We start from the raw sequence: 27,169 nt of genomic DNA, 5'->3' as shown, positions 1-27,169 counted from the left end.
CATTAGGAACAAGTATATTTGCCAGCACACAGTATCTCCAGAACAGATGCCTCAGTTTCTACGGTAACTATGACAACATAAATGCAAATTTTAACCAGACCCAAAACATTTTTGATCATGTTATCAGGAAAGATTTAACTTCTTGATTACATGTTCATAGGTTTCCACTACCTCTTAAATCTTCTTGAGATCTCAGTCTCTGAGAACAACCACTTACTGCACACAACAGAATACGTACAACAGACAAGTTGTTTTAGAAATTATTTAATTTACAAATGCATACACTGCTTCTTAAAACAACCATGGTGCAAAATCTTACCAACTCTCAGTTGGTTGCACTGATGTAAACTGTCTTTTTATCTTCATTTACACTAGGAAGTCAATTTCTCCAGTAATGCTTCTATTCCTTTTACATTTTTATTTAGCTTCAACTTCGGGACAAGTTTTTGCAGTCCTTTTTTGACTGTATTTGCCACTTTCTGATCACTGCTCCGGAGAAGGCTACAAGAAACAGGAAAAAACCCAAGGATGTCAAAAGGTTAGCATGTAAGTCATAGAAAAGAAGCTGTCCATGTAAAGAAACAGTAACTGTTTAGAAGAATATAGTTAGGGCAGATTCTGATACCTCCTATTAGAGAAAGTTGTAAACTTTCCAGAAAGCATGATACACCAAGTGAGAACACAACCAACACAAGATAAATCAGACTGGAAGAAACTGCAGATCCCTACTCAAAGCAGGCTCAAACACTGGGTTTGACCAGACTGCTCAGGGCAGTCCAGGCTTGAAACACCAGTGCCAGGTGCCTCTCACCCTTCAGCCACCTATGCACTGCTGTGAAGAGGTGAGCTCTCCTTCATCCCCTCCTGCTGGCACCAGGGGTGCTGTTCAGTGCCCAGCTCTCCTTCATCCCCTCCCATCAGTGCCAGGGATGCTGTTGAGTGCCTGCAAAGCCATGCCTTCGCCTAGCTGAACCAGCCCTGGTCCCATGGCCTGTCCTCCCAGGCCAAGGGATCCAGCCCACAACTAGGCTGGTCTCCCTTCACTTAAAGTCACTCCAGTTGTGGATACCTTTCTTTTAACAGGGGTCCTAAAACTGGATGCAGTGAAGTACATCTAATACACACCAAGTACTTTCACTATTGTACTTCCATGTTTTTAGTGCAGGACTACAGAGCCTTACCAGTTTTGTTCTTTTTTAGACATTACTTTTGGAAAATGAACCAGCTTTCCCAGATAGCTTTTCTTCCTCAGAAACACGGAAATTCATTGTAAGCTGTAAAATACTATTAGAAAAGCAAAAGCATCTGCACTATACAGATCAACCTAGGCAGTGACTGTCCTTCTCCCCTTCCTTCAGGCAACAGTCATATGTTCTTGGGATTCTAATACAAAATCAGTAAAGATAATATCACAGCTAACTTGCTACTCTGAAATGATGAGTGCACCCCACCTAAAAAACTTACTAGTTTCTATAGCCAATTTGTACAATCCAGAACCAAATTATAAATTATACTGGTCTAGAAATATACTAAAATTGGAAACAAACTATAACATCCACATACTGGTACCAAGCTGGCTGCATGATACTGCAATTCTTTACAACCCCTGCAATTCTTCTGAATAGCTCCCACATTTGCAGTTACCTAAAAGCTTTTTTCTAGCCTACTTCTTAAAGGAATTAATGTAGCTTAAGGTGAGATTTAAATTTCGTCTCCTTAGGACTCCAAATCCCATGCAGGATGGCAAACGCTGTAGGCAGTAAAGCATGGGATACCCATATGACAACACCACTGTTTTCAGCTACTTTATTCCTCTATTTATTTGTGTCTAACATCTTCTAGCAGCAACTTCTGCTACACTTTCAGCTATGACAGTACTGTTTAATCAAGAGGCCTTCTTTAAAACTGAAATCAACACAGTGAGGGTGATCCTATTCAGCTTCTCTGTGAGTCAGGTACCCCTGAAAATGGCAAGAAGAGTACTGACAAAAGACAATGGTACTTAATACGGAGAGATTTCACATGGTTCCCCACCAGGGACAAAAAGCATACAAAGTAACAAGCCACTCTGGGGACTGAGCTTCTGTATTTCTAAAAGTGAATTGAATCTGCCAACAGCTATACACGCAAAGCTGCTTTCAAACTCTTGACATCCACAGGAGTTCTTTCAAGACATTGTGATCTTTCAAGACACAGTCTTTTTAACATAAGACACATGTATGTCTGATAATATAGCCAAAAGATCAACACACAGGGCTGGGGTTTTCTAAGATCTGGTAAGCAGGCACCTAGGTATTTTGGGGGTATAAAATATAAATTTTACAGGTTACACAAATATGGAAATCAGTAAGTCATTTGGTGAAGTATGTTTTTATCCATTTTCTACCCTGATGTAATACATCACTGACAAATTCAAAAATACTGAGAGGTAAATACAGAAATGTAAACAGACCAGCATCCATGACATTCAAGTACTTAAACACTTTATTTAAACTAAGCTGATTGTAATGTCCTCAAAGAGCCTTCTCATTACCTTAGGACTCTTCACACTTGTATTATGTCAGAACCAGGCCCCATATTTTTTTAATAAAAATCAAATTAAAAGCAAGTAGGGAAATGAAAGGAAAGGGTCCAGAGGATACCAGATAACTAAGCCATCAAGCATACAGAATGAACTCCTTGTAACTGCTGAATAAGCTTAAATGACTAGAAAGCCAAAACTCTTCAAATTAAATGACTGGGTAATTCTGAGTTTCAGATCTGCACATAAGTCACAGATGGCTCCCAAAAGCCAACAACAAAACAAAAATCAATCACAGCTTCAGGGAGAACTGGCAGCATCTGAAAATTACCTCTGTCTGAGGAATATGAGCTCCTTTATGACAAAGTTGTATCTGAGTATTTTTTTGAATAAGAAGATTCTTTAAAGCTCTGCACTTTATGTAAAAAAACCAATAATGCTGTTGTTATCTATACCAGATTAAATTCATTAGTGCTGTATGACTTAGGTAACCTCTCAATTTCAATGTACACAGTTTAACAAAGATGAGATCAATTACCACATTAGCGAGGTAAGCAGGTGTCACACGAAATGGAACAAAAGCAGCTGGTTATCGTTGTGTGTTCCCAGCTGCCTAAACAAAAGGGCATTATGCCTAAAGAGTCGTCAAGAGAAGCTCAAACTACAAATGATTCAGCTTTAATGAAAATTTAAAAAAAAAAAAACAAACCAGAAATATAAAAACAAAATTCCAGTAAACAAATAAACAATTCTCCCCCATACTTTTATCTCTCTTCCCTGTTATGTGAATTTCAGTATTGGTGAAAATTGTTCAACTGCCAATCTGGGAGATAAGCTCCTCTGCTTGGTAACAAAGCACACTTGCTTAAGTCCTACCCTGTAGTGCCACGAGTAATAGCGGAGAGAGGGAAAGACCGACATTCCTCACAGATTTTTCCATAAAATACAACACTCCCGTGCTGGTTTTTGCTAATACGCAATTACTAGTTTCCTGTTTTCTTCTGTAAGCCTTCAAAACCTATTAAGAGACTGTTGTCATGGTGACAGCCAAACAGTTAAGTGTTATACATGGAAAAAATTCCACTAATTTACTTTACAACCTTATTTGGACAATCAAAATCACTTAGTGCATAAACCAGCAACACCACATGTTACATGAATCTCAGCCTTGAGTTAGGGGGAAAAAAGTCCAACCATTAATACACTGTCAGTGAACAAGCCTTTGTAACAAATCTCTACTGCACATCTGTGCACAGGATCAGATAACTTAAAGGCATTAGATGCATTTATTGAATTCTAAAGGCCTGTTATGAGAGGCAAAGAAAAGTTTTATTATTTTAGTAGCTGAACAATCTTAACAGCCAGCTCCGTAAGGCTATTACGATGTTGTGTAAACTTGTTTTGTATCTGGATTTCAACTACCAATTCTTCTCGCTAGTGCCCTGAATGATAACGACTAAACAAAGCTAGAATTAAATTCAGATTAACTAACAGACATTCTATTAGTGAAAACAGCTTTTGATTCACCTTGCAAAACAGCATGAATGTCAAAGTAGCCTCACTAAAGTCATAATGAGCACAGATGGAAAGTGAACAGCAAGGAGTTCAAAGTAACTTTAGGAGAGGGAGAAGGGGGGCAGAAAAAACGGGAAAAGAGGTTTTTGTTTTTCATAATCATGTTGTCTCTTTGAACTGTTTGTTGATTTTGGCTCAGTGTAAGCCTTTATGAGGAGTCAGCAGGGCAATGCTGACCCAATAGTTCCAGAACACACGCTCTGGGCTACAGACAAAACCTTGGGTTTCTATGACCTGACACTGAGAGGTAGTTACAAAGTGAAAACAGTGGTGATTAACAGCTGTTCTTATTTGATAAAACAAAATGTTAATGTTAGTCCAAATTCTATGAGGTCTTCTTGATCTCAATAGTTGAATGGTTCACTGCTTCAAAGTTAGCCAGTTGGCTCATCATAAATATCTGCAGTCTATTCTTTTGTACAGTTTATTCCAAATACTTTCTTACTTCAGTATGAGACATGCTTAGGCTCCATAATTAAGGAATCAACACAAAGCAGCAAGTTTCAAAAAAACCCACCAAAAATAGAAAACCAAAAAACAACCTAACAAAACAATAATCTGGATTCTTACATGTCTCCACCAGTCATCACAGATATTTTTCAGAGTTAATATTTTAATGTAGCTCTTTGTGGACTGCCCTTCAGAGAATTTTGTGCTTGTAAAACAAGACACAGTAGACAATTTTAAAAATAAGTTTGATTTTTAATCCTAAGATTTTCCAACATTAAATCCAACATTTCCAACTGCTTCCTAGTACCACAAAAGCTTGAGCTCAAGGAACAACACATACAAACCCTGGTTTGAGTTTTCCCAGTACCCTAATTCCATCACAGACTTACCAGTGGCATGAAAGACAGTACACATAGAGCAAAACATGGCACTTTGCTGGTAGAAATTTCAATGGATATTCTCTTAGCTCTTCAAGAAATTAACACTGGAAGCTAATCAGAAATAGCCATGTGCCTTACATACCAACAAAGAATAATGGCACCTCGATTTACTCCTGCCCAGGTCTTCATATTCTCAATACCAACACGTTCCACCAACGTTCTTCCAAAGCAAACTGTAAAATGTGGGAAAGATAGTGGTAAGAAAAAAATTAGACAGTAACTTCATACAAAGAAGCCTGTTAAAAATTCTCTGCAGTTGTGATTGAATCAAAGCTTTTAGCCACCAAGTATTCACAAATTTTTGCTCTCAAAATAACTATTCAATGCAATGAATACCTTTATACACGTTTGACGACTTCCAACTATTGCTTGAATTTAGTTAGACAACAGCTGCACTGTGTGACAGTTCACTAGTATAAAGCAGTCAAACTTGCTGTATCTTTTTTAAAAGGGTGTCAGAGGCTATTCATGTCTTAAAGGCGGCAACCACTCCAAGGAATGAACTTGTTAAGAATGACAACATCACAAGAGGTAATTATATACAATATACTAATACATACACACACCTGCTGAAAAATGCTGTTTTTAAACATCTGACTCTACAACTGAAGAGTTGCACTTCAAGTTTGCACTTGAAGAAACAGAAGTTACGTCAAACTTCAGAGATAATCCTTTAGTGATGCATGAAAACCACTAGGAACCTTGTTTCTTTCAGCTGTTCTGATGCTACAGGGCTCTCTTTCCCCACTAGCTTTGAAAGCCCAAGTTGGCTTGCAGATTCATTACACTAATGGCATTGGCAAAAGGAAGAACCTAGGCTGACCTCAAGTCCCCAGCTGAATTTGAACTTCAGGGAAATTGCTCTTACAGCTTGTATGCTGCGCAAACTTATCAGTAAGTAACCCCCAAAAAATCCACCCCACCTCCAAACAAACACTGAAGCTATTTTTCACTGTCACTATTCCATCTAAAGAACAGGTCAGTTTTTATTCAACTTGTTTCCTACACAATAACAATTTAGTTCTTTTTTAATTCCAATTCCATAATCTCAGAGCAATGATTCTGAATGATGCACTCTTTGGAGGAAAACAAAGAAACCAAAGAGAACAGCTTATATTTAAAATGGGAATTGCACAATGTTAGTAGAAATAAATCCAGACAGCTATCATCATCTCAATTAGGCTGGTCTCTGGAAGATACTCTTAAGCTTCCCCTTTGCACACTTTTAATCACCCACTTCAGCAGCGTAACAGCCTCCTTTCAGAAATGTTTAACAAAGCCCAACAAACTTATTTTTTAAAAGAAACTGTCGATACTTGAGTGTTTTAAGAAAAAATAATAAAAGTGTTTAACAAGGCCTGGTAATTTTACAATGAAAAAATCCCCCTACACACAGAGAAGTTCCCTCCAGATTATACTATGCCACCCCCACCTCCTTTCGTTTTTTTGAGGTTTTTGTACGAGAAAAAGTAATCTCTATTTAGGACAGGGTGACTCATGCAACAAGATTTTACAATTATGTAATAAAATACGTTTAAAAGCTAAATTAAGATGTGAACATCTGTGCCCAATCTCTGCCTGGTATATGAAATGGCAAAGTTGTCCTATTTTTGTACATGAATTATCGCAATAACAGTTATAAAGCATTAACCCAGCAGCACTAATGAACACAGTAAAGACTACAGTTTGGCTCACAAGCCCTAGTGAAACACATCTTCCTGTTAAGACTTCACTTTTTGTATTAGCCTTAAAATTGCTGTGTGATTTAGCAAAGCTATCAAGATATCCTAAGCAGAGAAATGAACTATGTCCCAAATACATGCTGAATCCCTGAGAAAAAAACCAAGCAAGTACTTTCATTGCAGAAAAAGCAAACGTATCTTTGGCATTCTGTTCTTGTAACAGCTCACAACAGCAAAAAGACAGAAGCACTAATCTTAAGAGGGTATGTTAAATTTTCCATATATTAGTATAAATGCAGCAATCTCATTTTAGGTCAGATAACCAATCACTCTGAGGTCATAAATTGATAAATAAATAAATAAATAGAGCTGCATACCTTCTTTTCCACACTCTCTCATTTTTTCATCTTGCTCTATTAACCATTTCAGAACTAGATGGCCTGCTGGATGCTCTGCAATGTGAAGCTTTAAGGAGAGAAAACAAATCAAACCAAAATGAAATTATTTAATGATGATGTTTCAAAATGCAGTTAGTTACATATCAGTCCATAAACATTCCTGTTTCTGCCCTTGGATATCACTTCATATGGATCCATTTAGTCATCACCTATGCAAATATCACCAAGTTTGATGCAAGTATCTGAATACTTAAACTGACCAGTTTATTTTTTACCACCTTCCCTGTAACAACTGACTTTCAGTAATATAAACCATATCAACCAATGTTTCATCCACTCCTCCAAGGGCTTCATGCTTCATTACTGAGCAGAATTCTCTTGTCTAGCTGTTTCTACAAGAACTTGCAGACCTTCCACATTTTCACAGCCTTGAAAATTCGCTTCAGTATGGTTCACAGAAAAATCACAGAAAACGAGTAGTTCATGTAAAATTCTGTAAACTGTCTGTCTTAAAGAAGGGGAAAGACAGAGCAAATTTAGCACTACTACAAAAATCTGGAGTGCATCTATCTTAAATATAGTATACACACACAGCATCTTTTGTTTTCTAGTCAACAGACATATATCCGACTGAGCTTACCAAAATAGGGGAGGGGCACACTTTGAAGAGAAGGTCATACTGTAAAGATAAACAGCTACTATCTAAGATCTTTCCTGGCATGGAGATAAGCATACCTGAAAGCTAAGAGACCCAATCACTCTCAGTGTAAACAGCTAAATGAACTATAAAAAAATTTGTAACTGTTTGATTGCATTGTGGTAACATTAAAAGAGAGACTGTGTAACACGACTGTCAGCTACCTTCACACAAAGCGTTTAAAGCAGTTCTGAAGATTCAAAATCACGAGTATCTTGCTCTACAATTCAAGATGCAACAATAATAAACCATGAAAGGAAAATGTCAGAAAACAGAGATCACATCTAATATATGAGCGCTCTCAGGGCAGTATGTTGATGTCTTACGTAAAGGAAAAAAGAAGCAGACTTCATTTTCGTAACATAAAATAAGCAAATGCTCTGCAAGGTCTCAGCACGTTGTGCTCTGTTACATTACCTGCCCATCATAGCCGCCTGGAACCAGCTCCTCTGCTGCTAAACTAGCAATTGCATCTAGTGCCGGCTGGATGTCACCAAGAGCTGTTCTTAAGATGTCAGCAACCAAGACAAAGGTAGCTTTGTCTGTCACTACTTCTTGGGTATGTTCTTGCAAATATTCTAGCAAAGGTGAGGAAATAGCTTCCAGAAGTTCACGGCGGCGGAGTTCAGTATTCTTCTTACTGATGAAAGAGACAGCACATTACTGTAGGAAGGCTTGCTCTGTATGCACATCAAGCAACAAGAAATTCAGAACATATACACTACTTGAGACAGCTATAAATTACTGGAAGATCAAAATAAAGCATTATTCTTCCCTCAGTTTCACACATAATTAAACACATGTTGCACACAGATTTTAAGAACACATGGAGTGCATGTATAGCGTGTAAAGCTGATTGCCAGTAAACCTCAGTTTTTTTAACAGTAATTTAACCTCTGTTTATTTTCTATTCATTCTGTTATCTCAACTACTGAGACGCATTTCTTAAACAGCTCACTAATAATTTATAATTGGTCCTCCTTGGAAAGATGATAAGCATAAATGTCAATACAATTTCACTGAATTCAAATTAATGACTTCCATGGTTATTGCTAGAATTTGAGATACACTATTATGCAACTCAAGACACCAATAATGTATATTAAAAATCTTCTTTTTCGCCAAATTTGATACATGAGTTTAAACAAACACCACATCCAATTCTGGCCCTTTACAAAGTGGGTAAACTGCTGATCACCAGTATAGAAACTTTAAACCAAAAAAGCAAAAATACGGACTACAGATTAACACAGCTAATAATACTTATGTATTATTTAAATACATTTACATTACTTCAGTTTTAATTTCAGCTTTTTTTCATAATATATCTATCATGACAAGAAGTTGCATGAACTCTTCTAGACTCTAAGGAAAACAACTTAACCTTCATATGTGAGTTACCTATAGGCATTTCCATCTCCCTGCTGCAGAAGTGTGATGATTTCTGGAACAAAATGTGCAGGGTCTCTAGGACTTAACAAGTACAACAAGACCTTCTTCCCATATTTGTTGTTTATTATATTGGGCAAAGCAGCATTTATTTCCTGTAGAAGTAAACAAACAGCAACAAAACATTAATAGAGGAATAGTTTTGAGCCATCAATAACTACTGATCACCATTCAAATACAAATCTTAGGAAAGAAAAGCTACATACTATAAATATTCATACCTGCATGCAACATTAAATAAAAAATCTCTAATCAGAATGAAAATTTGGAGAAGCGAGAGAAACAAAAAAATATTTTCCTATTTTGTGGTGAACAAAAATGTGTTCACCACATGCATCAATGTCACTGATTAGAAAATACTATAAATACATCACCTAAGAGTAATTGTTGATACCATGCTGACTTTCAAGGGAGCGTACCTAAGTGCCTAGACAGCAATGACAGTCCATGGGAAGGAAAAGTCCATCTTAAACTGATCACAGAATATTAACCAAGAAAAATTAAGTTTCAATAATAGAATAAAGCTGACTTCTGCTAGGAGTATTATTTGCAGTTAATTTGAGCATTAACAGAAAACACTGGGCACTCCCCAGAGGTTAGTCACTGGCTAGGAGTAACCACTTTGTAATCTACAGAGTGGGCACCTCATACACCTGTGCACTAATATGGCTGAAGAATAAATCCATTAATGTGCAGGGGAGTTTTCCTGCTTATAGAAGCACCCTGCTATATTCAGATGGAAACACCTGTATTATCCCATTTGCTTGTACTCAAATTTTTGTCCGCCTCCCAGCAAATGCCTTTTCATACAGCACCATGCATTTTATACAAGCTCCAGGTATCCCTGGAGAATCCTGAGTACCATTCAGATACTGTTGACCATTCTGATAATCCATTCCTGGCAACTTTTAATATACATATAAAATTTATGATTATCAAAGCAAAGGAGGGCCATAGAGAGCTCTAGGCAATTCCAGCACATTTTGCAGGCCACAGCCCTTAAAAACCCTTTTTTCCACCACAAAAGTCCCTCCAGAAACAAGCAGAACAAGATAAATAGAACAATTCAAACCAATGTCACTCTTTATTAACGTGGCACCTGTCTGTCTGTCTTTGAGGGCAAGAGAAACAGAGAAAGGTGGTTGGAAGCTGGCAGGAAATGGTAAGACAACATTCTTATTTAAAAAAAGTTGCTTAAACCTAGGTGAAAATGAGTTTTGGTAAACCCAAGATGAACATCAGTTTCATGCAGCACTGTCACTATGAATATGAATAAAAATCTATTACTATAACCTTCACACTCCAGGCATGGAGGGGAAAAAAACCCCCAAAAAGTCTTCTTTGAAGAAAAAAAATCAAACCAAAACCACATTCTGCCTTCTCAGCATGTACATTCTGATTTAGGTGTGCAGTGCTCATTCATCAAATCTGTGACAAAGGTGCTAAAATATTTTAAAATTTAAAACAGGTAAAGAAAATATTTAGTTTAGTACAAAAACACAAAAATCCCTGCATTTCAAAATTAACCTGTAACACGGCCATTTTGTATAAAAGGTAATAGACACATTTTTCTTTAAATCTTCCAAAAGTGTATTTCCCCCACTGATTTCATGATTCTGATGAATTACAGAATTTAGTCACTTTCAGTGCCAGAACTGTGAGAAAGTCCCAGGAGAAACTCCCAACAGAACAGGTATGCTGTCTCTTGTGGTAACATCTCCGTAGCACTGCCTCCTTGCACTCCTCATTAAAGACAGGGAATTCCTGCTAAAAATCCGCCTGAATCCTGACACACACCAAGCTCACAACCTACAGTTCCAGTCACATATGAAGGTTTAAAGCACCATACATATTCTTTGGTCCTGGATTAAGACTCCATGGAGCTGAGAGATGATGATAAGGAAAGAATTTCCTCGAAGGACTTGAAGAGCTTGAAACTCTCCCTTACCTACAAATTCCCTGCCATTCTGTCAATCCACATTAAGTGATCAGTTTTAGAATACTACCAAAAAAAAAATAAATCCCAATTTACCAACCAAAAAAACCCCCAAAACTAGACTTGCCCAAACACTGCTTTTTCTCCCACACCCAAATCTTTATTTTTCATACATTCCTTAAGCTAAATTTTAATATGGACAGAATAATTGGTATAAGGTGTTTTAGAAGTCTGCCTGCTCTTTAAGATAATTTTGAGGGTTGGATTCTTCTACAGTGTGCTTCAGTGCTTGACTTCTAGATGCTTCCACCTCATCCTCTGCTACAAGTTTCCATTCACCATCTGAAGAGTAGGTTTTAATCTTATCTTTTTTTTTTCCTTTCCCCTGACATCCTTTCCCCATTCCTGACCTCACAAAAACCCAGATGGGCAAATCTCTATGTGTGAAGGCCACTCCCCCTTATTCTCCTTTACTTTTCTGTACAGATTGATGTGGTAGAATGACGAAACAGTAAACACTCCATTATCTCTGATCTCAGATGGTGGAAAAATATAGATGATTCAAGAATTAAATGTCAGCTTGGAAGCTCTACTAAAGCCAAACACAGTATCTGAACTAATAAACTCTCCAGAAAGCACAGTGCTTTTAATACAGTATAGGAACGCCTCAGTGATCTTGCACCAAAACAGCTCTATCTGTCAGGGCTTATTTGCTTGGAACTTGCCTAGAAATTCTTACATTGCAGACTAGACTCTGGAAACAAAACCCAGCTGTGATTACAGCTAACATATCCAAGTAACAAACAAAAGCCGGATGGATGCTTTCATTTGTCCACATCCACCAGGAAGGCACAGACTTTGGGCCAGATCTCCACGCTAGGGTACAAAAACCCAATTCCCCACTACACAAAGTTGCTCAGTCGAAGAACTGCTCATATCTTTTAAAGCAAGCCTCATCATCACCTGCCTATTGCTGCATCTCAACCAATCAGAGTCCTAAAAGCTATAGCGGGAGTACCACAAGCACATTGCAACCTATCTATCCATGTTAATTATCCTGCTTGCACAAAGTCTCCTTTAGCAGTGTGAAAATATTAACTTTACAGTAATTTGCAGATTAAAACATCTTAGAAGTGATAAAATTTGCATGTAAAGAATGTTAAGTATAAACACTTTATGAAACCCCATTAAATAATTTTTGGAAGGAAGATAGGGAAACAAGGCGGTCCAAAAGTAAGTAGATGCAGACTAGATCACACTGTCTTTACTGTTCATTCTGCAATTCCATGTAGGTGAAGCAAAACAGCTAAGAGTGCTGTCATGTTTCAGATGTCTATCTGTATCCATTAGAAATATTACATTGATTTTATCCAGAAAGTTAGTTGTCATTTCATTATCAACATATTAAGTAAAAATGTCAAGTTTTGAGAATTAATGTGAGTTAATGGTTTCAGCATCCAACCAAAAGTCTCCAAGTACTTTTTCTCATTTGTCACAGTATACTATATTCAGGCCTGTTGCCATATTCCTGAAAGTTTACTACAGTTTATCTTGAAGTATCCTTTTGCAAGATGCTACTTCTGCAAAAAAAAACCAAACAAACAAAAAACTAAAATGTGCTAAACAACCTTTTTTACAATAATAAGTCTGCACAATGAGGACGTTCTAGGCATGGATCTTCCTGATGTTGTAGGTTTGTCTGTAAAATGGAGAAGACTGTATCTTTGTTCTAAAGTTTTCTACTAATTTGATCTCTTGAAATACTAACAGACCTCAAACTACTACAACAAAGGCATTGACTTTACCCATTAGCCAGAATGAACACGTACAAAAAGGAGAATTTTCAGCAAGCACTGAATCTAACTCAAAAACTAATCAAAAAAACTTAAAGAGAACATATGAAAATGCTGAGGTCTTCTATGAAAAGAAAAAAATAACCATGATTCACAAAGATAATGACATAGAGAAGGTGAAAAGGAATTAAATAGTTTGAAAAAAGCAGATGGATACCTACTCTCACCCTCCTATACACTGACAAACACATTGACACTATTTAGTATGCTATTTTAGGAAAAAATTAATTACTTACTGATATAATTAACTGTTTCACAAGTTTAGTGTCATCGATGCAATCAAATGCTGCCAGCAATACCAGATGAGAAAATTCACCCTGAGAAGATAAGACATCAGAAACCACGTGTAGTCAAGTTCTATGAATATACTGACTTAGAATCAACATTTCTGAGAATTTGTCTCGAACATGACACAACATGAACCACAAGCAAATTCTGTGTACTGCCACAGAATGAGACAAGCCCAATATTTAGGCTCTCCCTGAAAGCAAGGCTTGTTAAGAGAAGCATGCTGTTAAAACAAAGGTAGATTAAGTTGATCTGCCATTACAAATTAATATACTGCTTTATCACATCCAAGCTATTAACCTAACCCGATTGTGTAATCATCATTTGAAATCATAAGATTTGCCTTACAGGAACACTACACAGAGACTTTACTACTATGGTGCATTTTCTTAAAATTGAGATAAATCACATCCCGTATTACTGGAGATCATATGTCTACAATGAGCCATACAGTCTCTACTGCATTGCTGGAGAGCAAGTCTCTAGCATACTCAAAGGGGCACAACCCAATTCACTTTCATGTCAGCGAGACCCTACGTCAAAGTGTAGCCAGACTTTCAGTGCTCCTGTGTTCTTTTAGCTATTATTTACACACCGTCTCATATTTCTATATAATATGTTTTTTATAAAATTAACAACTCATTTATTCTGGTACTAGAAAATGACGGAGAGAAACACTACTTAGACCAGTGGCCTCCAAAGTGGGATGCACAAGATAATCCACATATAAAAATAACTGGTTATTTTTAACTCCTCCTTTTACATTTCTATTTCTGTGTATGTTTTATAGAGTATATGAGTACAGAATTTATACATATACACACATATATTGAGGCTGCATGCTCAGGGTTGTGCGATCAAGTTTGGAGACCACATCAACTATTGGTAGACAGAATGATCCAGCAGCCAGGAAGGCAAGAAGTTCAAGGCGCTTTTCCTCACAGTTGCAGTTTTGCCTACCACTACGAAATCTGGTTGCAACTGTTAAACACTACTGGTGCTGCAGTCTCCATACATGTTACTCAGAAAAAACTTAAATACAGACTTCTTCCATTGCATGTCACTTCAGCATTAGTTCATTTTGAAGCTTCCCAACTTAAAATTATTGAGCATCTTAAAAGAAATGCATATTCATGTATATTCCAATGACACTCCCAACACCTCAATTCTTAACCCTCTTCTGTATATATGTTGTTTTACTCCCAATCAAGGAGAATTAACCAAGCCATACGTAGATGCAATATAAAGTTGGACTCAAACAAAAAAACTGTGAAAAAAATATTTAAGACTTATAAATAACTCTGCTACTTTAAAGAATACTACATTTAGTGCCCACAATGAAGCTTCTCAGTATGCCTCTGAGTATTCTGTAAAATTCAACACACTTCATACTAATGTATCATCACTACTTTAAACCTAGTTGTATAAAGATCACACAGTTGTTTCCAGTACTGAAGCACATTCCAACTAGCCTCTACCAAATCACTTGTATTTCAGAGACTATGAAATAAATGGTTAATGAACACTCACCATTGCTATTTTTTCAATATATGTCTTCATAGTTTTCACAATGACTTTTCGGTCCTATCCAAAAGGAAACAAGAAACTTGAATGAGCCTACAATGCCAGTGACTCTAAGTAACTAAATGGATATTTACACCTGCAAAAAGATAACCTTTAATTTACTTAATAAGGCAAAGGCTACTGACCGAAGTCTTGCATTTGTACTATTAGTCAACATCTAAAAAGTGTGATGAGTTAAACCTGAACTGTGAAAGACTTAACTCCCAAGGAGATTCTGTGATATATTTACAAGTCCAGTTCACCAATGGGAGATGCCAAAAAGGGCAACTTGAAAACAACAAAAAAAAATGCACTTCAACCCTTCATTTGAAAAGAAACTTATTCAACAAGGCCTGAAACTTTAAAGTAGCAAGGACTTAACCTACTGCAGACCTCCTTTACTAGCAGGACTTTTTTAGCAGGAAGTTTCCTCAGTGCTTATACTTTGGGCCCTTGCAATCACTGCTGTCTTCTTTAGACCCATTATTACCCCTATATCCCAGTAATTTCTTTTTTTTTCTGTACTCTTTAACCAGACTATTTTCATAAGTTGCCTTTTTTTTTTAATACAGAAGAAGACCAGAGCCACTGCAGTATTTACAAGAGATGACAGCATATTACACTTGAATAGGATACAGGACACTGTACCAGCAGAAGAAACTAGAACACAGTTTCTATTACAGTTTCTAAGTTTTGGCATTCTAAAGCTAAACTGTGTTCCACATTATGACTTCTTCATTGTTCCCTCCCTACTGCTGATTTCATTTGCATTAAGACATCTACAGGATGAATGAATGAAAACCAGAAAAGCTCTGTGTGTCGTCTCCAAGAACTCTGCTAAAAATAAAAGGAATGCTTCCACTACAGAAGTTCTAATCAAAGCATGTGATTCACAAAAAACTACTGTTTCTATTTGCCAATAAGTGGGGCCACTTTTTAACTTTGCTCTCAAATACTTAACTGCATCAAAATGTGTACTGGTAGAAGAACCCATGTGGGCAATCATATTCAAGTGTCTCAGACCAGACTACTATTAAAGAGGACTGGGCAGACAAAAACCAAACAGTACCTTGGGAGTACCATGCCATAAGCAGTGCATTGCTACTCGGGCTCCATCATGAGTGTGTGCCAGGTAGATGACAGCTTCTCTGATAGCTTCTATCATTTCCTGGGGAAGAAAAGGTAGTAAAATAAAAAGGCAAAAGAGACCTGAGAAGTCTCGAGTTGGGTGGGTGAGGGCATGAAAGGATTTTTTGCCTGCTCACAACACTGTAAAGAGGATCAGTGTCTCTACAGAACCACTCTCACTGTCTTGACCTATGAAAAATGGTCTCAAAAGGAGTCCTAAAGACTGTAAATGACCTAAGTTGCCTCCCTTCCAAACTACACTGTTCATCATATTCATCCCTATGAAATCGGAAGCGTATTGAAGCTTATCAGTTGTCCTAGTACAGAAAATTCAAGGAAGGGTGCTTAGAACAGAGACAGAAATTAAAGGAGACAAAGATAACCATCCATTTAGGAAGAAAAACTATGCAATTTTTTTTATACATTATGTGGTATTAGCCAGACAGCCGAAAGAAATAAAAGGTCATTTAAGCACCAGGTGATGTTATAAATCAGGTACGACAAGAATCAGCCAAAAATTAGTCTTCCTATCAAAGGCATGAGGTTCTGAAGCCACCTGACAAGTAACACCGTCAGCCAAAAAACCCCACACACACCCAAAAACCCAACCCCAAACTCAAAACCAAATTAAAAAACCTCCCAAGGTTACTACATACTACTCCAGTTACTATCTGATAGATTTCTTTAACATGAAGTTCCCACCTATCTCCCCCTCCATCACTAGGCTTCTTCTCACTCCTTAATCAAAGGTTCCAAGAATTTTACCATTTGTTTAGAAACTGCTCAGCCACAACATGAATGGCATTGCTAGCTACATGCACAGGCAGGAAAAGATCTACAAAAGGAGTTTCCAAACCCCAAAGAAAATACCCACATGCTATCATGTCTACACAAAAAGCCAAGCAAGGAGGAAAATACGCCCTTACTCCCCTGATCCACACAAGACAGTGACTCCAGAAGCATTCTCTGACAAAGCATTACATGAAACCATGCACAGGAATGCTTAATTATATAATATCTGGACTCAGAATAGGCCACCTCACTACCATTAGCTTTGCGTTTGTTAACAGTAACAAAGAAGAGTTCAGGAGTCCAGTCCAGCAGAAGTAGGTAAGAGCCAGAAAGTCTAGAAGGCTCCATCTAGCCTGGACTAAGGTGGTGGTGAACTGCAGAACCAGCGTGAGGCTGATAGACAGAACCTGAAGACAAGTGAAGTCAAGTAGGACACTACTTTATACAACATCAAATCACACAGAAGGATTTAGGACTAGTTTTTGGAAGAATGGCTGGGATAAGCTTAGAACTGGAATTTAATACAGACATAAAGATACAAGCTGTATGCCTGGTTCAGGAAGTGGCAGAAGGCAAAGTTTTGGCTGCTGACAGAAGGGCGCAATCCGTTTGGTCAAGAGTTTTTTGGACAATGGCTAGAAGCAGTTAAGAATCTACACACTGGAAAGCTAAACTACTGAAAGCAACGTATCCGGCTTTGATTATTACCCAGCTACTAAGAAGGACCATTTTTAGCATGGAGACAGGAAACATCAAAGTAATTCCAATAGACTTTTTTTTTTTTTAAATTCAAGTATCACGAACACTTTAGCTTTAGTGTGAAAGTTCACTGTGACTGTTAATCTCCCTACAATACTAATTCCCAGCATTTACCTGGAATTGCCAGATGTGTAAATGTCTATAAATGCATGATGTATATTTCTGTCCAGACAAGATTAAAAACATTTCACTGGAAGGCAAAAGACAACAAAACCAAAACAAAACATACTTACAGATCTTTGTTTTGGAAGAGCATAAGTGAAAAAGTCCAAAAACACTTTATGCACCAGTGAGTGCTTTATCACAGCCTCTCTGTATTTGGGGGGAAGAAGAAAATAAGAAAAACATTCCCCACAAGTAATGGCTTTAACATCAGCAAGCAATACGTCATTTATATTTTAAAAAGTTAGGCCATGAGGTTTGCAGAAAACACACAGTCATTCTGGATTAGATGTTTAGCATTTACACTATGTGGAAGATTCTACCAAAACTTAAGACATTCTAAAACCTAGCAAAACATCTTCTCCTAAAGACCACTGGCGAAGCTTATCCAATAATGCATTATGGAAGCACCCCACACTGTTGGATTTCTACTGATTGCTTGACTGGAGTAGGGGACACTTTAGTTTATAGAAGTGGAGTTCAAAATTAAGGTAAGATATTCATTATGATAGTTCAGACAAAACCATACTTACTTACTTACTAGACAACACCGCAATGTTACAGCTTAGAAGTGTATCAATATCACTGTCTGCCAGTCACAAACAAAATACTTCATGATAGATGGTTACAGTTTAAATCAATTTTTGTCCTTACTTTTGTGCCATTGGGGTAAGAATCTGTTTCATTTCATCCAAGATGGCCTCTCTCTTTTCAGGGTGAGCGTCTACCACTTTATCCAGTGTTGGGATAACTGGTGTCTGAAATGAATGCACAATCAGAGGTTTAATTATTCACAGTAGGTATCAGTGTTCATAAAAAATTGTAATCTTTAGTCCATTTTCAATCAAAATTTGTGAACACCACCACAAACAAAATAATTTTCTGCAAAACTAGCAGTTTTTACAATTTTAAAAATAAAAAGCTTATCTACTTTAGCTGTATACTTGTTTCTACAAACAATATTCAGCAAATATTAGCAAACAAAAGCTGTTTCTGTGGTCTGAACTGTTTTTGCCCATTATGGTCAGTGGTTCATAACACTGTCAGATACAAGGTAAAACACAGAAAATGGGCATTGTGTTAAGGGAATCCTGAGCTAAGCAGAAATCCTGCAGGGTGGCATGCACGTGTCAAAGCAACACCGCAACAAGCAATGAACTGAGAAATTAGCCAAGGCCAGGAAATCCCAGTTCAAGAAGAGTAGAGAGGAGGAATACATACCATAGGCTTTAAATACTGAAGTTCTTCCTGATACCTCCACTAAACAGTTACACTAGCAACTCTTGTAAAAGAATCTGTTATTAGAAGAATAGTCTGACTAGATAGAAAATTAGAAGAAATGTATTTCTAACCATCCCTGCTGGAAGGGGGAGGGTGGACAGTTGGAGGCAGAAGCAAAAGCGACCTTTTTGAAACTTTAAGACACTGCAATGTAAGACTACTTGAAGCACTCATGCCAAGAATGCTAGAACAATGGAAGCCAACAATGTATTTTATTTCAGAAGCTATTTTACTCTGTGTAAAAATTACAGCCCACAAACACACCTTTCTATTAGTGTTGTAAAATGCTTTACTAAAACTTTTAATAACCTGTAGAGAAAAAAACAGCAATATAGTTCAAAAATAAGCTGTTATTTTCTTGCACAATTTTAACAGAAATCTTGCAAAAAAGCATGCCTCTTTGTACACCAAGGTGCAAAAGTTACTCTAGTATAATTAATAATTGCATAAAACAGATTTGTGCTTTGTAGTAAATAATTTTATTTGTGCCTGAAAAAGAAACCAAGTTTCCATGTCAGCAAGAAAGAAGGAAAACCAGTCAGTCAAAAGAAAGGAGGTTGTACTTTTTAAAAAGGTACCCACTGCCTGGTGAGCATCTACACCTAAATGGTTTCAAGAGAGTTTGAACTCAAGTCCTGTAGTCTCCATGAGAAAAGAAAACAAAGCAAAAATTAACAGGCACATTCTGCTCACACTCAGTTCTGATGAGACACAGGGCAGTTATGACATGAAAGCCATCTACAGTATTAACAAGGAATCAAGCCTAAATTTTATCCCAGCAAGAATGATCACTTCAAGGCTGGACACTATGATACTACAGTAACTGAATTATGTATTAGACTGTCTTTGACGAGCACGGCAAGCTCATACATTAACATAATGTATTTTACACAGTTCAAACTGAAAAAACACAACAACTTAATCTAGAATACAAACATGCAAGTAGTCATAACGTTTAAGCGTGCAAAGCTAGACCACGTTTGGACAGCTGACAAAGAAATTTAATGAAAAGAAATAGTAGTTAACATAAGTAAGGTATTACTAACACAATACCTTAGATGCAAGAACACCTTAGACTAGAAAGTATTGAAACATCACCTTGTAAACCTGGAAAGTGTTACCATATAGTTCTTCTGTCAGCATGTGTCTCTGCTCCAGAATGGCTTTGTCATTATATGCATATTCCACTACAGCAGATGCTTCAGCATGACGGAGCATTTTTTTCACATGGCCTTTAAAACTTCTTATTATTTCTGCAACTTGTGGTTTTGTCCTGTTTCACAGGGAAAGATAGATAGCAAGAGTTAAAACTTCACGGATAAGCTGACCTATCAATAGTTTTAGTTTTGGAGGTACATTTAGGCAGTAAGTTTTAACTTAGAAATGAGGAAATATACGCATCTGGACAAGCCTTATGGCATTTATACAGCAATAAATCCAGGAATCTGGAGAAATCATAAGGCACTTTGAGGGAAAGAAACCAGTGGATAAATCCTAAAGAATAAAGGATGCCTTCCTGAAACACTAAGCAGAGAAAATTCTTAAAAGCCAGTTTTTTGTATAAGGCAAAGATAAACTTTGAGCATATATTTGAGCTTTTTTGGCATGTTTTCCTCGATATGTAGTTTTAGGTTTACTTTTTTGCAAAAGAAAAATGGCTGTTAGCAATGCCACACGCTCTCCTGTCTCATCACTATCATAAAGATGTTTTCCATCCACATTTTGTTATTCATGACCAATGTGCTATAGATAAAGAGCAGTATTCACACTGGAAATGGAACAATGCAACACAGCTAAACAAATTCACTTCATACTCACCCATACATAAGAAACTTCTTCACAATATTTCTGGAATATTTTGACTTGCTCAACTCTACTAGGCTATCTAGAAGGGAAAAAAATATTCAGCTGGTTTGATTTTTCATATATTAACTCTACAAAACAAGATGCCTTTATATTAAAGAGAAAATAATATGGCTTGTTTAAATGTGTCTAAGAACAAAACAGAAGCACATAGGTAAAACGTAAATGGGAAGAAAGTACCTTTCAGTTCTTCGAATGTCTCTTGCCTTTGCTTCTCATTACCATACTGAATAAAGCACTGGATCACTCGAGTTGAATCATGTGCAAATGCCAGCTACAGGACAGAGATATTTCATTATCCTAGGCTATTCAAATGGCATTATGTACCGAATTTATTTCGATGCGCTTGCTCTCAGATACAGGTTTAAGGTTTTTTACTCCTTTAAGCACTCTATCAAACAAAATATAGACAATATTTGCAGTTGCTGACAATCAAGGATATACACCAAAGTTTTAATACTGAAAGAGAACGATGAAATGGTACTTCATTTTCTGTCACATTCTTTGTAATTTCAGAGTGAGGGTGACAATACAGTTCCACTTCAGCATGGAATACCAAGAACCACTTTAAAATCCAACCTGTATTTCTCTGCAAATTTATGTATTTCAAGAATTAACTATACTAAACAATCTCCTGATACTTAAATGGAAAGACTAAGTTCTCTGAAAGAAAGCTGCAAAGCAACAATTTTAATTAATCATAACTCCTGAATGGCTGGTTTTGCACTTCAGTTAACACAGAATTTCACTGACTGAAGCTGCTTTGCAAAACAGATGGCCTTATTATAGCCAGCTTGATAGACAAAGCACCCCAGGACTACTGTCCTGAAATCCAGATGCCAAATGCAGCCTTTCAACTCTGTTTCTGTTCTTTTTTCACTCAGTTAAAAAAAAAATAATAAATCCCTGTAGCTTTTGGAACAACAGGTTAGTACTGTATTATTAAAAGTTCATTTATATTTTGCCATTCTTTAAAGAAGCTTTTGTGAATTTGTGCACTATGGCATTAGTTTTTCTTACACTTTTAATTTTTCCATGAAGAAGCGTCTGTAGCTCATTCATTAGCTTTCCTCGCTTCTCTTTATCACATTTCTTCCTACAAGCAAAAAAAACCACAATCTTATCTGAGGAAGCAGGGGTTTTGTAGTATGATTAACTTGTATATTTAAAGAAGCAAGACATTACAAAAAAAAATTGTTAGCTCCTGCTAACCGAAATTTACATTGCCATTCCTTAAACCTGTAGATAGATGTCAATAAGCAGTTCCAGTTTCTAGAAACCAAGCCAGATTTCCACACTTTAAAATTACTTTTCTAAGTAACAGGATTATTAAAAAGAACAAACTCAAATCTGCAACCAGAGTTACTTACAGATCCAAAGGTCTGTAAAAGTCTTAGAAATAAAACTGCAAAGCACAGACACTTGGAGCAAGTAAATGTGGCTTTAGGCAACCTGGTCTAGTGGAAGGCGTCCTTGCCTATGGCAGAGGGGTTGGAACTAGATGATCTTTAAGGTCCCTTCCAACCCAAACTATTGTGTGATTCTGTGTGGGGCCTCAGTTCTGGAATTACACCTGCCCAGCGAGAGGATACAAACCTCCACAAAAAACGCATGCAGTGATTCTACTGCAAGATCAGGCTGAATCAGTACATACTCTGTGCTTCAGGAGTTGATTCATTTTTTGAATCTTGAGGCATTTACTCAGAAATTTTAGCCTAAAATATAAGTAAGCTAAATCCAGACATTTATAGCACCATGGGTCACCACACTCTGCTTGAACCATCTGTTGCATGCCATGTTAACATTCACCCACGGAATTTCACTGTGGAAATATAGTTTCACATAATTACAAAAGGAGAAGAAGGGTCTTCTTGCAGCTTACGACTTAAAGCCAACTGAATGAAAGAAAAAAAAAATCATTACCTTCTCACGCTTTCCCATATTTGCTTTGATTTTACAATTATGTCATAATTGCTTTTATCATTAAGTTGTCTGGTTTGTTTTAACTCCTTCCTTTGCTTTTTGAAGTCATTCCATTTTGGCTTCTTAGAAACTGACCCAAAAGACAAAATAAATACATTTTCTACAGTGAATAAAAGAGCAGCAATGGAATCCTTTACCAGTATGAACTGTGGCAGCTCTGAACTGCTAACAATTCAGGAGCTTTGTCTGCAATGCAACTAGCAGCCTATGACTGCCCCAGGCAATCCTCGATTTTTACTTCATCCTATACTCATACATACCTTTTCCCTCTCTCAAAAGAAGAGCCCTAACTCAAAGATACTTATCTGAAATCTCAGAGAAAGGAAAAAAATTAGTCAAATTCCTTAAGTATGGGATTTTAGTATGCAACAGCAATACACTGCCACACAACAAACTCTGTTACAGTTAATTCTAATGACTTATGGAAAAACCTGAAGTATTTGATTTTAGTTTTATCCATACCTTGACAAAACCCATCATCTTCTATTACATAGTTTCACAGAAGTCACGCCAATTATTATTTTTACACAGGGCATTAAAGACCCAGCATTAAATTTCCACACCCTAAAGCACCACCTGTTTGTATTCAGCAGCATGCACTTCATGCTCTCTTTTTACAGAGTATACTGTTGACATTATCACTCTCCTCAAGTAACGCCAACAAGCAAAACCAGTATTACTTTGCTGCGAGAGCAATGCCACTGTGCAATACACAGCAGCTTTCAATTACTCTTATAACCAACATTTAAAGGTTTGTTTGTGGGTTTGTTTTTTTGAAAGCAGCTCAATATGAATATTCTATTTCTATTAGATTTCCAGACATGTAGTGCACATACCACGTAAAGTAATCCTGCAAACATGCAACAGCAGCAACAATAAAATACTCAACACCTTCTACTGTCCTTCAAACAGCTAGCATTTTTCTGCAGAACTTCAAAATCCCTCACGTAAGATTCCACTTCTCATTTTACACCGTTTAATTGTAGAGCTTTGCTTCACAGCAGAGGAAGGAACAACATAAAGTTCCCATATACCAGAAACAAAGTTAAAAAAGAAATCTATTTAAATAGTCCTAAAAGCAGACAGTTATTTACCCTCTCAGTATAAACACAAAAATAAGCTGCAAAATGCAAAAAGCAGCAATAACACCAATCGTATCTTTTTAAAAGAAAAAAAAAGTGACTAGATAGTTTGGACCACAGGAAAAAATAATATAAAAGATCATCAACTTTGTTTCATGACTTCTTGTGTTCCAGATTTAATAGCCAGTACTTCTAGGACAGATGACTAGATTTCTAAAGCGGTCCATGAAAAACTGTATTTTTCAAATTTGGTGAAGACAGCCAGCTAGCCACTTAACACTGTCATTAAAATAATCACAGCTTTATGATGGCATATCAATTATTTAAATTTGCTACTGCATCTTTCCTTCTGACTTCCAAGAAAATTCATAGCTGCTGATCCTGAGAACTTTGGCCTCCAGCTTAATCAGGTGAAGTAAATTTTTCCACAGCAAAGATTAAACATGAAGTAAACTTGGAGTAATTCAGCCAATTTGGAAAGATAATAACAAGGCAGAGGGAAAGAGGAAGACTTAGGTGAACGTGTTTCCCAAAACCTGGTTTCCACTGATCTCCAGGCTTTAAAATCTGCTCACCTCCCTCTTCACCATCCTGGAGCTTCCTCTTCTTTACAAGCTTTTCTGATAGCTGTTCATTCTTGAATTGTTTGACACCGGCTTTTCCAGGTCTTAACTGTCCTTTCACAAATTTCGTGGAAATGGATTTAGGCTTTCTCTCCTCATCTCCTTTGTTAAGGAATTTCTTTGGCAGACCTGAATCTATTAAATGACATAACAGAAATTAAAATGCTATCACAGAGATAATGTTGCCTCAAAGTAACAAATTACTACTGTAACAAGAATTAAACTACTTTGTAATCACAATTATACATTTAATAGTAATCCTTACAAGCTTCTCAAAGCTGGTGTTTTCATTGCAGTCCCTGGGTGTCCCAGTTTTCCCTACAGAAGTTTTGTCCAGGCATTATTTTCTGGGCAGCAGCATAACAGCCTCAGCATAAAAAGGGTTATTCAAAATTAAGAATTTCACCACCCCCAACATCAAAGTCATAAATTCCCAAATCATCTCTTCACAGTTCATGGTCAGAATGTTATCATCTGTTTTAAGCAGAAGAGAGCAAACATTGAAAGGTATCTTCCCAAGGGCTTGCAATACAATCCATTGAAAGCATTTCAGCTTTACTTTTTCCAGCTTGTTTGATCATATAGTCTGTATAGTTTTGAAAGCAAGAGAGAATCATAGAATGACTGAGATTGCAAGGAACCTCTGAAGGTCACCTGGTCCATCACCCCAGCTCACATACAGGGCCACCCAAAGGTGCTTGCCCACGACTGTCTTTGGGTGGCTTTTGACTGTCTCCAAAGTAGGAGATCCCACCGCCTCTCTGGCTAATCTGTGCCAAGGCTTGGGCACACTCATAGCAAACAAGTCTTTCCTGATGTACATCATGAACCCCCTGTGTTTCAGTCTGTGGCCACTGCCTCTGGTCCTCTGTGAACCACTGGAAAGAGCCTGGCTCTCTTGTCTTTGCACACACACACAGATACAAACACAGGGCCTTCAAGTATTTGTATACATGGAGATACATGGAGACAATCCCCCTCAGCCTTCCCTTCTTCAGGAACTGTCCCAGCTTTCTCAGCCTTTCCCCATAACAGAGGTGCTCCAGACCCTTCAAGCTCATGGCCCTTCACCGGGCTTTCTGCAGTATGTTCATTTGTCTCTTGTACTGAGGAGCCCCGAACTGCACACAGCACTCCGGGTGAGGCCTCACCAAGTGGTGAGAAAAGGGCAAGGATCACCTCCCTCAACCTGCTGGCAGTGCTCCTCCTAATGCAGCCCAGGATCCAATTAGCTGCCTTTGCCACAAAGGCACATTTCTGGTTCATGTTCAACTTTGTGATCACCAGAAGCTTCAGAGCCTTTTCTGCAAAGCTGTTTTATCCCACTATGTGCTGGCACATTGGATTGTTCCTCCCCAGGTGGAGGACTTCACCCTTCAAATGTCAGTGAATTTCCTGAGACTTCTGCCAGCCCATTTCTGCAGCCCGTTGAGGTCCCTCCGGAGGGCACCATGACCCTCTGGTGCATCAGCCATTCTTTGTAGGTCTGTGTCATCAGTAAACTCTGCGCCATCACCCAGACCATCAATCATGCCATTGAACAGGACTGGACCCAGGATTGACTCCTGGTGTACACTACTAGTTACTGGCCCCAACTAGATTATGTGCCACTCATTACCACTCTGGGCTCACCCACTCAGCCTGCTTTCAATCCACCTCACTGTCTGTTCATCCAGGCCATAATTCATCAGAACCTCTGTGAGGATCTTATGGGAGACACTATGAAAAGCCTTACTGAAATCCAAGTAGACAATATCCACTTCTCTTCACTCATCTACCAAACCAGTCATTTCATGACCTGATTTTACCAAGATAAAAACTGAAGTGCAAGCATGCCTGTGCACAACCAGAGCATCTCAGCTGGACTCCTACTAGGGAGCCTGTGCCTTCTTACCGTTATCTTTTTTATATTTCCTTTTCCCGTGTGGCACTTTTCCACGAGATGCTTTTCCACTCCTCCCCACAAACTTCTTTTTACCCTTTGTTTCCATTGTGGCAACACTGCAAACAGAGCAAGAGACAGCATTACAGCCACCGCGGCTCACTGCTAACAACACGAGGAAAAGACCACTTGTGCTTCCCTCTACACCGGTTAACGCACTTGACGGAGTAAAACCCTTCTCAGTGGCGGCCGCCCGTCCCTAAGTGGGCGATGCGGGCGAGAAGTCGCTCACAGGCCGATCTGCACGGAGGCTCAACCAGGCAAGTCTGCGGTTCACTGGGCCTGGGCGGCCGCTGCCCCAGCCCCGCTCCCCAGAGATCCCAGGACCAGGCCGCGTGGCAGCGCCGGGAGGACGCAGCATACCGCCGGCCGGCAGCCGGGCGCGGGGGCCGCCAGGCTGGGGTGCTGCGTAAGACCCCCCCCCTCCCGCCGCCCCAATATCTTACCGCGTACCGCCGCCCCTGCCGCTCGCCTCACACGTGCCGCCGCGCCCGCGCTTTGCGGCCCCTTCCGGCGAGCGCGGCTCCCCATTGGCCCGCCTGCCGCTGCCGCGCGACAGTGCCGGAGCAGCGCGCCGTAAAGCGCCGCGCGGAAGCCGAAGGGTGTTGCGCTCTCCGCCCAGTGCCTTGTTTCCGGCCATTGGCGCTGGGTGGGAAGGGGTGGAGAACTCTCCATTTTAGGGTCCTCCGTAGCAGTTCTTGC

General features: G+C 38.3%; 1 protein-coding gene across 2 annotated transcripts; it reads right to left on the bottom strand.

The window, feature by feature from the left end:
- Positions 1–248: 248 nt before the first annotated feature.
- On the bottom strand, positions 249–27,045 carry PUM3 (pumilio RNA binding family member 3). 2 transcript variants are annotated; one of them, XM_056324927.1, is made up of 18 exons: positions 26,914–27,045; positions 26,420–26,526; positions 24,478–24,663; positions 22,761–22,890; positions 21,858–21,933; positions 21,018–21,111; positions 20,793–20,859; positions 20,073–20,247; positions 18,348–18,451; positions 17,765–17,843; positions 15,922–16,020; positions 14,820–14,873; positions 13,238–13,318; positions 9,165–9,307; positions 8,181–8,403; positions 7,046–7,133; positions 5,069–5,159; positions 249–501 (listed from the first exon to the last, which is right to left on the bottom strand). In XM_056324927.1, the coding sequence occupies exons 2-18, from the start codon at positions 26,514–26,516 to the stop codon at positions 372–374; spliced, it is 1,917 nt and encodes a 638-aa protein (XP_056180902.1). In that variant the 5' UTR covers positions 26,517–26,526; positions 26,914–27,045; the 3' UTR covers positions 249–371. The 2 variants fall into 2 exon arrangements, with proteins under 2 accessions (XP_056180902.1, XP_056180903.1); XM_056324928.1 differs by having other exon boundaries at positions 24,478–24,660.
- Positions 27,046–27,169: the final 124 nt, after the last annotated feature.

This window comes from Falco biarmicus, chromosome Z, assembly GCF_023638135.1.
Source record: "Falco biarmicus isolate bFalBia1 chromosome Z, bFalBia1.pri, whole genome shotgun sequence".
Lineage (NCBI taxonomy): Eukaryota > Metazoa > Chordata > Aves > Falconiformes > Falconidae > Falco > Falco biarmicus.
The sequence above is the reverse complement of the archived record's forward strand: the minus strand, read 5'-3'. Positions and strand labels throughout refer to the sequence as shown.